Source organism: Peromyscus californicus, unplaced genomic scaffold (genome assembly GCF_007827085.1).
Source record: "Peromyscus californicus insignis strain IS unplaced genomic scaffold, ASM782708v3 Scaffold_3__1_contigs__length_106647218, whole genome shotgun sequence".
NCBI lineage: Eukaryota > Metazoa > Chordata > Mammalia > Rodentia > Cricetidae > Peromyscus > Peromyscus californicus.
In genome coordinates, this window is record NW_026294551.1 from 8,636,112 (window position 1) to 8,651,745 (window position 15,634).

A 15,634-nucleotide genomic window follows, 5' to 3' on the forward strand; every position below is an offset into this window, starting at 1 on the left:
CACACACACACACACACACACACACACACACACACACACATTCACATGCATGCATATACACACATGCACAGGTGTAGACACATGTGCATATACACACAAGCATACATGCATGTGCATACACACCTCGTTACACCTATGCCTTATTTATGCCCCAGCCTGAGGAAGGTTTTGCTAGCACTTCTCAGAGTACTCTGTCCTTTCCTTCCCGGCAATTGTCACAGATGCCACTAACCACGTCCTTGTGGTCTTATCTGCCAGGCCATACTGTAAGCTCAGTAAGCAGGTCTTTCCTTTCTTTAAGATTTTTCTTTAAATTTTATGGGTACGTGTGTGTGCTGTGTGAGTCTGCATACCATGTGCATGCAGAGGCTCGAAGAGACAATAGAGGGCACAAGACCCCCATGGAACTGGAGTTACAGACTGTTTGTTGTCAACACGTGGATGCTGAGACCTGAATCTGGGTCCTCCACAAGAACAGCTCCGAGAGACCAGGCCTCTCATCAGCACCTTCACAGAGCCCACCTGACATTCAGTGGGGCTCCATGAGGAGCTCTTGGTTCTAGGCAGAGCAAGGACCTAGCCACCTGGTAGGCAGTTGCTTGTGAATACAGTAGAGTCCAGATGTCTGTCCATGCTGATCACCTCCGAGGAAGTAGGAGAGAGTGTGTGTTTCTGAGAAGAGTGCGAAGCCGAGCAGGGAGGGTGTGCAGAGGGAGGGTGTGCAGAGGGCCGCCTCACTATGCTAGACCCTAACTGCTTAAGTCGATCAGCTGCTTCATCTCCATGAACCCTCATTTCCTCACAGACCAAATGGAGCTAATAAAACAAGAGAGAGTGGGGAGAAGGAAACACTATTATCATGAAATTGCTTTAAATTGTTTAAATCTATCTTCTGAGTTCTGCGGAAAGTTTTTTAAAAATAGATAAAAATTATTATAAGAACAAAAATCAGCCTGATTTATTGATGTGACTTTTTTATAGATAGGGCCAAGTAATGGAAATTAATAAACAACTAAAAATGCATATTTATTCAAATCTAGCTTGTCATGTTATCGGAGGCTCAAATGAGATAATGCATATGTAGTCTGTCTGGAAAGAGACCCGGGATAGGGTAAATGCTGGGTTTTCATTCTATTTGGATGGTTTGGGATAATCTTTGTTGAAGAGGTAATGTTTACACTAAATCATGAAAAATGTACAGGATTCCAGTATTTTAATGCTGAGAATATTAGATATACTTATTTGGCAGCTTTACAGTCTTCCCGTTTCTATGGCTGCATAACAAATGACCCCAAGACAGTGTGGTGCAGAACAGTGTTTTAAAGCTCACACTACGAGTCTGGAATCTGGACAGGGCACAGTGGGGACAAGACATAGCCAGTCCTGCTTGGTGGCAACTGAGGTCTCCATAGTGGTCACAGAGGCTGCAGGTGAAATCACTTGTGTTCATCTGGGCATCTAGTGTTGATGGCCATCACCTGGGAACCCCAGGTCTCCTCCACCAAGGTATTCCCATGCACACTCAGCTGAGCTTCGTCACAACATGGTGGCTGGATTCTAAGGGTGAGTATCTCTCAAGTAGAGCCAGGTAGATGCTGGCTCCTTTGAATGACTTCACCTTTAAGACCATGTAGCATCCCTTCCAGCATGTTCTATTGATAGAATAGTCTTAAGCTCCCAAGACTCAAGGGGAGGGTATATGTGGGAGAAGTGTGAGTCACACTGTAATAAGAGCATGTGGGAAGGGGGATAAATATTGATTCAGGCACCTTTGGGAAAGATGCTATCTGGCATATATCTGGCATATACACATCATCTCATACAACCCCGGTACGACTCGCGAGGAAGCTACCCTTGTATTTCGCTTTTGCAAGGGAGAAAATTATAGTTCCACAAAGTCAAGGGTCAAAGACTTGGGTGCATGGGGCCAGGATTTGAATTCGACCCTTGACGTCTCCAAAGTTACTATATAATATATTCAGTGCCTGCCAAAGTTAAAACAAGGATGCCGTCGGTAGCTGTTTCTTTTAAAACACTGAGTTCCATTATGAAGGATGCTAGAGAGCCAAGGTACCGCCATGGTGAGCTATGGCTCATCCTAGCAGCATTCTGGGCAGGTGCGTAGCAAAAATAAAGCCTAGCTGTGGGAAGTAGCTTGTATGCCACTCAAGGTGGCAGGCCAAGACATGGGCGTTAAAGCAAGAACGGCTGTTTGCAGTCTGGCTATGGAGAACCTGGAATCCAGGCAAAGAGGATCTAGACTTTCCTGGGGCAATAAGGAGACCCCACAGGCTCTAAGTGAGAAAAAAAGAAAACAGCCTAGGACAGTGTGTGTGGGGGTAGGGGCTGATCTAGATGTAGATTGGGATCCAGTGGCTCAACAAATGGGCTAACTTGTCGGGGAGGGCCTTGGTTTGTGAAACTGAAGGAAGAACTGAGGACTGTGGGGGATGGGGAAGAAACACCAATGACTGAGGATTTGAGCTCAAGTGACTAGGGAAAGGGGCGCGTAGAGGGCAATAAACAGGACAAAAAGTAGAGCTTGTTGAGGATGTAGCAAAGTCTCCCCATTCTCCCACCACTCACCCACACCCACCCACACTTACCCACACTCACCCACACCCACTCACACTCACCCACACCCACCCACACTCACCCACACTCACTCACACCCACCCACACTCACCCACAGCAGACTGTTAGGAATGGTGCCTTGGAGGCCAGGGAAGAGTTGGAGCTAGAGATCTGGAAGGTGTTTGCAGAGAAGTCATGGTCAAGGTTAGGTGAGCCAGCAAAGGATCAGGGTGTCTAAGAGGGTCAAGTCTGGGCTGGAAAAAGTGAGCAAGTATGCTAGCAGCCTTACACTTGGGTGTGCTACAGCATCTGCAAGCAATGGACTCAGGAACTCAGAGGCCCAGGTGTGTTCCATGGGGGCCTCCCATGTCCTGGGAAAGTGGGAAGTGGGGAGCACCAGGTCCCCAGGAACTGCCCGTGGCGGAGTAGAAGAGCTCAGGGCTGCCTTCAGCCAACAGAGCAGTTCTCAAGCTTGGCTCTTGCCTGAAACACTTCCGAAATAGTGATGCCTGAACCCCACCCACTCCAGCTCTTACCTCTGGAAAACACCTAGCCAAGAGGCCCCTGAGCCAGTGGGAGGCTGGCTGATCGAGGACATGAAGAGGCCATGGAGTTAGGCGTTGACAAAAAGCTTCTGCCACAGTAGGGCATGTGTTTTTGTAGTTAGGAAGGGGGCCCTGGGTAAAGGCGAAACAAGGGCTCCATAAGCCAGTCTGAACTCCCAGTGCAGATCGGCCTGCTGGTCCGGCAAGCCCAGGTCTAAGCGTGTCACAGTAATAGAGTAGAAGATGGAGTGAGGACTCACAGGGGTATCCCCATCCACACTCCCTACCAAAGAAATGGGAAGCTTTGAGGGTGGGGATCCCAACAGCAGTTTTTAATTCGGGTGCCTCCAATACACAGCCAACCAGCGCTTGTCGCAGGTGAGCATGGATGCTCATCACTGGGTGTCATCAGTCTATGTTCTGACCAGGCAGGTCCAGGGGCTCTGAGACTCTGCAGGTCTCAAGGCCCCCAGGGTACCTATGCTGTGGCCTCATGCATCACACTTGGAGTCTCAAGGATATGCATTTATTGTCAAGGTCATAGAAGTCCAGTTACTCTTTCCCAAAGCCCACTCCAAGACACTGTTGTGGGAACCAATCCCTTCACCCCAGTCCAGCCCAGCAGGCAAGCACACAGGAGACCGGAAGACCCCTACCCACCCACCCCACCACCCAGTCCACCCACACCTGCTCAGTGATTTCTCTGTTCTGTTTCCTCCTGGCTCACAGAAGAGCAGGGCTAGCAGCAATGTCTCTGCTTATCTGCCAAGGGCTGGGCATGCTTTAAAAAGAGCAACGGAGTGTTTATGTTCAGAGGAGGCCTAACTCATTCCAACATGCCCAGCCTTCCCACTGCCTAAGGGCACAGAGGTCCGGTCCCAAGATCCACAGCCTAATCCCCTGCTATACTGAAATAGTTCCACAAGGCAAGGAAGGGGGAAATGCAACCTAATTCCAGAGTTCAAGGTCTGAGTTCAAATCCTGGCTCTGTTCCTTGCTATCTATATGACCTTAGACACATTAATTAACTTAGCTGAACCCATCTGAGCAGGTTTTTCCATTGTAAAATGTGTGAAATAATGATAAGCCTCTCATGGCTGTTGGATAAATCGAGTCAAGGATGCATGGGTACAAATTACACAAAACCTAAATGTCAAAGCAGGACACATCACACAGACTACTAGCGGAAGTGTCCAAGAGCATGCCCTGTGACAGACCTTATTGTCTGTGAATGCCTTGAGCTGTATTCATAGCTATCCTGGAATGTGTGCTGCCAGGCAAGAGTACAGACAGGCTGGATATGCCTGGGGGGATGTGGGGCGCTCCAAGAGAGGTGGCCTTTTCTTCAGGACCTTCCTCGTGACCGCATTCTTTCTCTGCTCAGCAGTCCCAGAGACTCGATTGACCCCTGACCTCTGCACCTCCTCTCCCTACAGACATGGGGAGCTTCGAGGAAGGCGAGAAGCACCAGAGCGTGTCCCACGGAGAAGCTGCTGTCATCCGGGCGCCTCGAATCTCCAGCTTCCCCCGGCCACAGGTGACCTGGTTCCGTGATGGCCGCAAGATCCCGCCCAGCAGCCGCATGTGAGGTCCTACTCTGGGTAGACTGGAGGGAAGCCGGTCCTGGGGGAGGAGGTCTGGGGCCAGATGGTGTCTCCAAATGCCAAGGAGGGCCCTTCCTATAGAAACATCTCAGTCATTCTGTAACACAGCCAGCTGAGCACTCCCCTGGCTGGTGAAAGAAGTTCGGTTTATGAGGGATTTTCTTGGAATATGCGTGCAAGGACCAGGGCGTTGCCTCCACACTCAACCGGAGAAAAACTCTGCTCCCAGAGGATTTAAGTCACCCAAACATGCCCATACAAAGTTACCGTTGCCATAGGAACAGATCCAGGACTCCGGCCATGGCAGGGGTGGGTGGGTGCAGGTGTTTATGCTTCTTGGGTGTGGCTGGGCTTACTCAGTGTATTTTGACTGCAAGGAGTTGGTGTGGCCAGGGAAGGCTGGAATAGACACACACAGCCCTTTCAGCATGCACAAAGACCCTTCTGTCTTCCTCTAGCCTCAACTGTGGGCTTAGCAGTAAAGGCAACACCCTTCACCCCCCAGCAAGCTTCACCTCCTGAGCAGCTCACTCTGGAGCTACCCCAGGCTTTCCTCTCCACTCCAACTCTCCCATTCTTGGAGAAAGACTACCTTCTGCCAACCTGCCCCGGCTGGCTACAAAGTTGCAGCCTGTGCAGACTGCATGGGGGGGGGGGGGTCTTGGGGGGGGGCCCTCCCCCCAGCCCCACCACCCTGGTCTGTAGGGAGCAGAGGGAGGTGGGGACAGGTTTGCCTTTGGGAAGCATCAAGTCCCACAATAGAAGCACAATAATAGTAGCACAGTAGCCAGGCTGTGGTGGCACATGCCTTTAATCCTAGCATGCCTGGAGGCAGAGGCATGTGAGTTCGAGGCCAGCCTGGGCTACAGAGTGAGTTCCAGGAAAGGTGCCAAAGCTACACAGAGAAACCCTGTCTGGAAAAACCGGAAAAAAAAATTAGTAACATAGTAATATAGCAACTACAGAAGTTGCAGGTAGTGGAGTTAAGTTCTCAGGACTGTGCTAAGCACCACACACATGTCCCCGCTCCCTTCCGGCTGAGCAGCTGGTGAGGGAGGAAGGAGGCACTCTCTGCCTTGCCCTTTTTCCTATCCCAAGAGTATGTCCTGGCAACTTTGTCGCTCAGTGCTCAACCCTCACAACAGCCCCCGAAGCAGTTGACTTCACCCCACAGCAACACTAAAGCAGAGCAGCCGAGGGTCAACTACTTTTCCAGATCTTTCCTAGCCGCTGAGTCCTGATAATCCTTGCCTTCCGTGAAACATACGGGCACACAAGCACACAGACACAAGTAAGTGCACACAAGCACACAGACACAAGCACGTGCACACAAGCACATGCACACAAGCACACAGACACAAGCACTTGCACACAAGCACACAGACACAAGCACATGCACACAAGCACACAGACACAAGCACTTGCACACAAGCACACAGACACAAGTAAGTGCACACAAGCACACAGACACAAGCACGTGCACACAAGCACACAGACACAAGTAAGTGCACACAAGCACACAGACACAAGCACATGCACACAAGCACACAGACACAAGCACTTGCACACAAGCACACAGACACAAGTAAGTGCACACAAGCACACAGACACAAGCACATGCACACAAGCACACAGACACAAGCACTTGCACACAAGCACACAGACACAAGCATGTGCACACAAGCACACAGACACAAGTAAACGACTGTGCTTCACAGACCTGATCCTGACACAGCAATTTTCAATCTGACCCCGTGGGAGCTCTGAAATGAACCTATCCTTAGGTTCTTGCCTAAGACACTCGGACTCAATTTAAACCCCTTTGGCTGTCAGAATTTTTTAAAGCTCTGTTTGATTCTAATGTGTAGCCAGAGTTGAAAACCATCCTCAGAGTCAGGCTTAGTGGCACACGCCTTTAATCCCAGCACTTGGGAGGCAGAGGCAGGTAGATCTCTGTGAGTTCGAAGTCTGCTTGGTGCACATAGTTCAGGACAGCCAGAGCTGTCAAGATAGTGAGACCCTATCTTGAAAAAAGCAAAACAAGGGGAGAGGAAGAAAACTATTCTCAGTATGTATCAACTACTTACAGCCATGATGTTGCTGTGTAACAGAACATCTCAATAGATCGATAAGCATTTACTGTGTTTTTCTTAGGAGTGTGCAGATTGGTGGTCTAGCCTGGGCCAGGCTAGGTCCTTCTTGTGGTTGGGCTCATTTGTCTGGGGTCATCTGTTATTGACTGTCCTGGAATGAACTTTTGCTAAAAGGCAGGTTACTTGGCCACATTCCACGTGCCTCATCCTCTAGCCTATCAGCCCCAGCATATTGTCTGGATGTTTCACAAGAGAAAGGGAGGAAGTACACACATACCAAGCCTCTGCTCATATCCCATTGATAGAAACCATGACATGGCAGAACTCAGACAGAAGGCTCTCTGTATCCACACCACTGGGCTCTGGGTCTCATCCTGAACACATGACCAGCAAGCAGCATGGGGCATGGGTACCCAGCAAGGTGAAGGGTGGAATATGCTGCAGATGAACAAGTGGACAGTTGCCTTATGAGTCAAAGTGTGCCCCCACCCCAGGCCTAAAACTCAATAAAGCCAGTTGAGTGGATCACCCATCATGCAGCTGTTGAGATCACATTGTGGAAGGGAAATGGTCTACCACAGAGATGCTGGGGCATACCAATGAGTCCCAACTCATTTACCCCATCTTAACTCCCTCTCTGCGTGTATCTCTTGAACCCCAGGTGTGTCAATGAAGGCATCCTGCAAGCTAATCAATTGGCAGTGGCTGCCTGGAACTCAGAGCTGGAAACAGTTCTGAGGCTCCACCAACACTCATGGGAGAGAACATCATGGTTTGATTAGTAATGTCTGCCCTAACTGTGGAAGGGGGCATATTGGCACTCACCTACTGCATTTGCAGAGGGAGGTGAATCCTTTACGCCAGGCTCTCTTCTATGATCACTTTCCTACCACCATTCTTCATCCTTTTCTCATCCCCATCCTCCATCCTTATCTGCTTCTCATGCCTAGCACTTTTGCCAACAGGCTAGATCAACCTTGGACTGTGGAACTACGCACTCGCACACACACACTCATGCACGCACGCACACATGCACTCATACACCTGGTTATGCGTGACCACTCCCATCCACGTTCATAAACACGTCTACCAAATTTATGATGAAGCACTGGAGGAGTTTTATTTTGGTAATTATAGCAAATTAATATTCATAGGCGAGCAGGAAGGCTCCCTGGAAGCAAGTCCCCTGTGTCTGTGTGCCTGTGCTCACTATCTGATAAGTGCTATTAGCCGGCAGGCTGTGCAGAGCATGAAAGGCTGCACTATCTATCTGCAGAGTGTGCCTCTCACCCCCAGGCAGGACTCGGCCCCAAGCCTGCTGGTGAAAAGGAACATGATTCCTAGCAGAGACACATGCTGGGGGCTTTGGGCGCACTGTAGGATAGCTTACCCACTCCTTAATTAAATTATGGATCCAGCACTCTTGGAACTAAGGAAGGGGCTGCTGAGTGAGAGCAGCAAAATGGAGGCAGAGCTGGGGGCCAGGCCGGTCATGGTGAACAGAAGAAACAAGGGGAGAGGACCCAGCCCCTGCCTGAGAGGTGAGCATTGCTGTTGGTGCCCCACTCAGAGCTCCTCTCCCCAGCTTCTCCCAGTGTGTGTGCATCAGGGGTGCAGCAGGCTGGATGCTGTGGGCATCCTGGAAAGGAAGCACAGCATCCTTCCACAGTTACCTGAAAAGGGACAGTCAACAGGTACAGGGCTAGGGACCCCTCCTGAGAGAATCAAAGTGACAAGTCAGAGAGCCTCTGCTACCCATTCCACTCCATGTCTGGAACTTGAACCCATGCCCTGAGACTTCCCAGACTCCGTGGCTTCCAGACTCTATGGCTCCCAAGCTAGAGTGCTGGGGAAGGCAATGCCAGCCATAGTAACCAGCAGACCACATTCCAGGGAGCTAAAACCACAGAAGGTAAGGTTCTGCCCATCCAGATTCCAACCTGGAGCTATGGACAGGAAGGGTGACCTCACACAGTCACCTGAAACCAGGGTCACTAGAGCTGTCATCACCAAAACTGACCTCCAAGGTTCCCCTGCTCCAGCAGAGGGGAATTCTGCAGGAGTTCCCACTATCCAAGATTAGAGGTGTCCGCCACTCCACCCCAACCCCAGATGAGGGAGATGCAGAGCTATGCCTTACTGCCCAGCAGCCACAGCCTTGTACAGGAGAAGCAGCAGCTTACGGCTCCTCTTCAGACAGGCTTTTACAGTGTCTTGGTCCACTTTCCACGGCTAACTGCACCAACCTACAGACTGACTGAGTTAGAAAGGGGAGCTGTGTTTTGGCTCCTGGCTCTGGAGGTTTGAGTTTGAGGGGCCTTAGCTGGTCATAACCTTGCTGACAGAGTCATGAGGTGGTGTAGGGCATCATATGACTAGAAACAAGTGTGTGTGTGTGTGTGTGTGTGTGTGTGTGTGTGTGTGTGTGTGTGTGTGTGTGTGTGTTCTGGTCTCTTCCTCTTATGAAACCCCCAATATTCAATCATGAGGTTCTGCCCTAATGACCTCCAAACCCAACCCTAATCAAGCCCTACAGCTCCACCTCTAAATGCCAGGGTCAGGTAAAGTCCCTCCCCTTTCCTGCCTCATAATGAGAATTAGATTTATTTCAACTCATCAAGCTTGAAGAAGACATTCAAACCACACCCAGGCCACAGCACTCAAACTCCCACTGGACATCCAGGGTCAGACATATTCCCTTGGGGATGTATATACTGGCAGAAATCCTGGCCTCCACTACTAACTGTCCATGGTGCTCTCCCACAGCTGTGGCAATCAATTGCCCAACCATCATCAAAGGTTCACTGGGAGTAAAGTCACTCCTGCTGGTTGAGAACCACATATGACACATACGGTGTGTGTGCATCATATCGTCATCTGCATATCATCAGCCTTGCAAAACCGCCACTCCCATCATGCATTAAACACCATGCCACATCTAGAAAACTCCCTAAAAGAACAAAAAGGGTCATAAATCCTGCTCTAGAAAAACTTTAACCCTTTCCTAAAATCTCCCCTTCACTCATGAATAATGCCCTCCTCCAGTAATTTGCTCACAGAATGAGCTATCTAAACTCCCAGTGTCGCGGGATGGGGAAGGACAAGCAGAAAGCTCAGTCAGAACATGCACAAGGTACAGCTAAGGCTGAGAGCGGGAGTTAGGCCGGAGGGGCTTCCCAGTCAAGGAGGGAAGAGTTGAGTGTGCTCCTTCTCTGGCACAGAACAAGTGGGTGACTAGACAGTAGGTCCCCTGGAGACTCTGTGAGACCTGTCCCCACAGAAGAACGACTCAGGAAGCTGCATCTACATGGGTCCAGTGCCCTGAGAGTCCCTCCATCCTGAAACCTGACTGTGCCAGGAGAGGGCTATGAGGATGAGGACAGGCAGTGGACTACTCTACTGCCAGGCACCAAGTGACAGAAACAGCCATGAGGCTGGGAGATGTCTTAGCAAATATTCTCTTCTACCTTTGCAAGGACAAGAAGACAGAGCCCACCTAGCATTGGAGGAAACACATGATCCTCAGAGGCCAGGGACCCATGCCAGAGCTCAACCCCAGCTCTACCCACCCTGCACAGTCCAGACCCTTCCCCCAACTCACAGCTCCGCACTCCACAATCCACACCTAAGGACAGGGCTCTAGGTGAGACAAGGAGGCCCTCAGATGGAAAGATGGTCACCAGCCCAATCCTACATCTGGCATTTAATATATTTTAGCATGGTGCTGGGAAAGCTGGACCTACATGATCCAAATACCCTAAAAGTCCGTCCATCCTGAAGTCAGACTGTGCCAGGTGAGGGCCGTGGAATGGGTTGGTAAGGTGCTTGCCTTGAAAGCCTGAGAACATACTAAGCACAGCATGGGGGCTCCCACTTGTAATCCCCACACTGGGGAGGCAGAAACGAGAAGATCCCTAGGGCTTCCAGACCCTGCCCAGACAGCCTAACCCACTTGGTGAGTTCCAGTCCAGCAAGAGACCCTGTCTCAAAGTGGGTGGACAGCACATGAGGAACAACCAGCGTGGTCCTTTGGCCTACACACACACACACACACACACACAAAAAAAAAAAAAAAAAAAAAAAAAAAACACGTGCACATGGACCCACATAAACATACATCCAGACTGTTGTTTACACACACACACACACACACACACACACACACACACACACACACACACACACAATATTCTAGCATAGCTATAACTCTATTCCTGCCACCTCATTAGCTAAAGTTAAAAAGAACTCTCCATGGGGAAAATAGGGCATCACTAGGGTCCCTAAGCATTGGGGGCCAGACAGCTTGCCACCCTACTGCCCAGAACTCCCCTGATGGTGTGAGGACTCTCAGCCTGAAAAGCCCCAAAATGAGGAGCAGCGGGGTGGAGACGGCATAGCCAGGCTAGGAGAGAGCTGGGCCAGAGAGACATTAGTGAGGATGTTTATCTGAGAGCCTGTTTAAAACTCTGTAACATTCACCTAATGGGAAAATTTGAAGAGAATTCAACTGGATTTGTCCTTGTTAAACTAACATTAAGGATGTTTAACAGCTGTCTCGGGCACATCGCATTACAATCCGGAGACAGACTTGGCAAACTAATGGTTTTGTTTGTCATCAGGAGAATGGGTAAAAGAAGCTGGGCAGAGCTGGTGTGGGCAGCACTCCAGAACCCCTTCACACCCGTTTAAGGGGATCCCTGGCTCTCTGTCTTCCTGCCTGCTGACCTTGTGATGAGAACCGGGAAAGGGAAGCAGCTTGGAACAAAAGGCCCAGACCCTGTGGACCAGCCCAGTTCACAGAGGGAAGGGGAAACTGATCCCCAGGGTGGAGTCTAGAGGGGGGTGGCCCTCAGAAGTCTGGTGCAGGCGAGCTGTGGCCTTGGAGTTGGCTTCAACAGGTTTAGGAAGCAGGCCAATCCCAGGGCCGGGGAGATGGCTTCATCCAGACAGTGCTTGCCTTGCAAACACAAGGACCTGAATTTGATCCCCAGAGCCCAAGTGCAAAAAGAAATCTGCTGTAGTGAGTCACAGTTGGAACCCCAGTGCTGGGGAGACAGAGACAGGCTGATCCCTGGGGTTCACTGGCCAGCTGCTCTAGCTGAATCCATGAGTTCCAGGCCAGTGACAGACCCCATGTCAACAAACAAGGATGGACATCTGAACGACACCTGAGATTGACCTCTGGCCTAGGCACAGACACACAGATACGCGTGTTCATTGTCAATCACTCATTCACTCTGCAAACTTTTGGCAGAGGCAACCTCACAAAGCCATCAAAGCTCTGACATGGACAGGAACAGAATCCCAAGAGGGTCAGAGAGAATGGCCCAAACCTGACCCTGGGATGGGCTCTGAGAAAGCTCAGCTTCAGGGAATGAAGGGACGGTTGGGATGTGGTGGGCAGCACCCTAGTCATGGTAGAGTCTCTACAGACACTGTCACTGGGTTTTAGCAGTAAACGGCTGGGGTGGGGCTGGGGGCCTCTTGGAGGTTGCTAGAGGAGAAAGTACAGTCAGTCTACCTACATCCGATCCCCCAGTCACACCCCCTGGCTCCAAGCCCTTTGGGCCGCTGTCCAAAGAATCTCTTGCCTCTTCTCAGAGCCATCACGCTGGAAAACACCCTGGTCATCCTGTCCACAGTGGCTCCCGATGCTGGTCGCTACTACGTGCAGGCTGTTAATGACAAGAACGGAGACAACAAGACCAGCCAGCCCATCACTCTTGCCGTGGAGAGTAAGTAAGCGCAGGGCCCGGGACGTCACTGAACAGAAACCAGCGGGTCATTAAATCTCAAGAACGGGGCTCCAGGGGGCTGTTGGGAAGATCGAATGGTAGGGGAGGCAGGGCTGGGGTGGAGGGGTGGAGCTGTCTCCAGAGGAGGAGGAGCTGCAGCCTGAGTAGGGGGACACCATGAGGGAAGCCAATGAAGGTCACAGGCAGGGGGAAGTGGAGTTCTGGAAGGTGCTTCCATGGCAGACACAACTCCGGGAAAGGGCAGGCTTATTATTAGCACTACCATGTCCACTGGAGGCTAGGAGAAGGCAGAGGCAAGTGAGAGAGTGTGTGCTCGCATGTATGGATGCCAGCCACCCCAGGCTCAGGTGCGGATGGAGAGAACACCGGTGGAGATCGGAAGCTCATTTTCAAAGAAGTACACACTAACTGTCTGCCCAGCTGGCACATAAAAGTGCTGTTTCCGCTCCAAGCCGGGCATTCCTCTCAACAGGCTCTTCTCCAGATTTCTACCTCTGCCCCTCTTCAGATGTGGCTCCATGGGAGAGACAGGCCCAGGAGCTCAGCCCAACATAACCCACCCCAGTATCCTCCAGCACAGAGACACTCACTCCTTCAGATGAGACCAGAGCAGGGTTCTCCCTACGAGACTGGCCTCAAGGCTGGAGAAGGTGGGGCAGATGGCCAAGGTGCCTCCTAGGCTGGACTTCATCACTAAGATGAAGTCAGGGTTTGGGGACAAGACCACCGCTTCCTGTAGCAGCTGAGCACCATACAAGCTGGGAGAGCCAGATGTTCACATACCTCCACATCTGTATGATTCCCACTCCCAAAGCACTTCTCATTTATCATCCATGCTGCACCCATACACATCCAGCAGCAGCAAGTTTAGTGTCTCTGCCCCCCTCTTATCCTAGCTTCTGTCTGCCAGTATCTAGAACATTCCCAGCCCCTGCTGCCTCCTCCCTGGGCCTTCTGAGCTCCAACAGGACTCTTTTCTGTGAAACCTGAATTAGGGGTGGAGAATCCGCTCTGGATACTGTCCAGGGAGGGTCATGGATGTCACCTTTGACCTTGACCTGAGCCAGGTCTATTTATACAGGAACAAGGAATTTGTCAGCAAGGGGGAATGCTTTTTCTAGAGATTTCTCAGTGATAAGGTTACTCAGAGTCTCCTGGAATCCAGACATCTTTTTCAAGCATTAGTGTCAAACTAGGTACAGCTCAGTGCATTGAGTGTTTGCCTACCACACACAACCCTGTCTCCACCCCAGTGCCACATAAAAACAGGTTGGTGGCAAATGCCTGGAATCCCAGCATTTAGGAGGTAGAGGCAGGAGAATCAGGAGTTCAAGGTCATCTTTGGCTACAGAGGGAGTATGGGGTAATCTGAGACACATGAGACATATGGGAGGGGTGGCCCCTGCCTTTAATCCCAACACCCTGGAGGAAGGGCAGGAGGGTCTCTCATTATGTAGACCGGCCATTCTTGTCGGTATAATGAGATCCTGTCTCAGAGAGAGAGATGGGAGGGGAAGAGGAAGAGGGAGAGAAGCACACACTGAGAGACAAAGTCATGGAGTGAGTTGTCCAAGTTAAATCCAGGCATCTTCTTTTCTCTTTTTCTTTTTTTCCTTTATTAAGAAATTTTCTACTCACTCTACATACCACCCACAGATCCCACCTCCTCCCTCCTCCCATCTCCCAGCCCTCCCTCCCAAGCCACCCCACATCCCCACATCCCCCAAATCAAGGTCTCCCATGGGGAGTCAGCAGAGCCCAGCACACAGAGCCTAGACAGGTCCAAGCCCCTTCCCACTGCACCAAGGCTACACAAGGCGTCACTCCACAGGCACTGGGCTCCCAAAAGCCTGCCCATGCACCAGGGATGGATCCTGATCCCCCTGCCTGGGTGCTCCCCAAACAGTTCGAACCAAACAACCGTCTTCTGTATCCAGAGGGCCTAGTCCAGTCCCTTGGGGGCTCCACAGCCACTAGTCTACAGTTCATGGGTCTCCAAGAGTGTGACCAGTCATCTCTGCACTTTTTCCCATCATGATCTCGACGTTCCCCACCTGCAGAATCCCTCCTCTCTCTCATCGATTGAAATCCAGGCATCTTCTTGAATGACTCAGTTTATCCCAGAGCCCTCCTCTGTTCCTCCTCCAGCATCTGGCTCCTCCTCTTAAGAATTGAGGCAGCCCATGCTGGCACTTTCTGTTCTACCTCAAACCACCCCAGCCTTCCAAACAGCCCAGGTGAGGCCAGAGAGCCCCTGCCGCCCCCCTCATCTACCTCTACCCCAGTCCCCCTCAGCTGCCAGTCTCCCTGTTCCAAAAGGCCTCCATTTCTGCATCCTCGACTGTGATTAAAGCCGGATCTGGAGCAAACTCGGCTGATTTTTAGCTAATTTCCCTCCCACGAGTGATTGCACTTCAAAACCCTGTGCCTGCTCTGACACGGTCCCCCAGCCTGCCTGCCAGCCAATTTGTGAGAGCAATTGCCACATCGTCGCCCACCAGCAGCTCAGCTCCCCTGTTACCTGGCTTGAAGCCACACCCTCCTTCTCCGTCCTCCTCCTCCCTTCCTTTCCCCATCAAGCTCTGCTCCCTCCAGCTCAGCAGCTTCTGAACAGCCCTTGGGGGAGCCATGCTCATTGTTAATGGAGAAGGAAAGAGCCAGGCTGGTGACCCCAGAAATTACCCCTAGCATCACAATCCTGAAAGTTCACACCCATCTGATACACACACACACACACACACACACACACACACACACACACACACACACACACACATGGATCAGACTTCTACTATTGTATAGAAATATAATATAGAATAAAATAGAATATAAATATGAGCCCCACATATCATTTAAAATTTTTTCAGTGACCCCATTTTTGTTCACTTATATTACTATTTTATTTTTTTTAAAGTTGGATTTCTTTGATTTTGTTTTTGAGGCAGAATTTTGTAGAGCCCTTGAACTCCCTATGTAGCTGAGGATGACCTTGAATTCCCTGTGTAGCTGAGGATGACCTTGAACTCTGGATCTGCCTGCCTCCACCTCTCAAGTGCTGGGAT

At 50.8% G+C, this 15,634-nt stretch overlaps 1 protein-coding gene across 1 annotated transcript in view; it reads left to right on the forward strand.

The window, feature by feature from the left end:
- The window catches only part of Sdk2 (sidekick cell adhesion molecule 2), a 285,293-nt gene that overhangs the window by 164,622 nt on the left and 105,037 nt on the right, over window positions 1–15,634 (forward strand). The window contains 2 exon segments of the mRNA XM_052759781.1: window positions 4,556–4,703; window positions 12,418–12,551. Of these exon segments, the coding sequence (XP_052615741.1) occupies window positions 4,556–4,703; window positions 12,418–12,551 (282 nt within the window).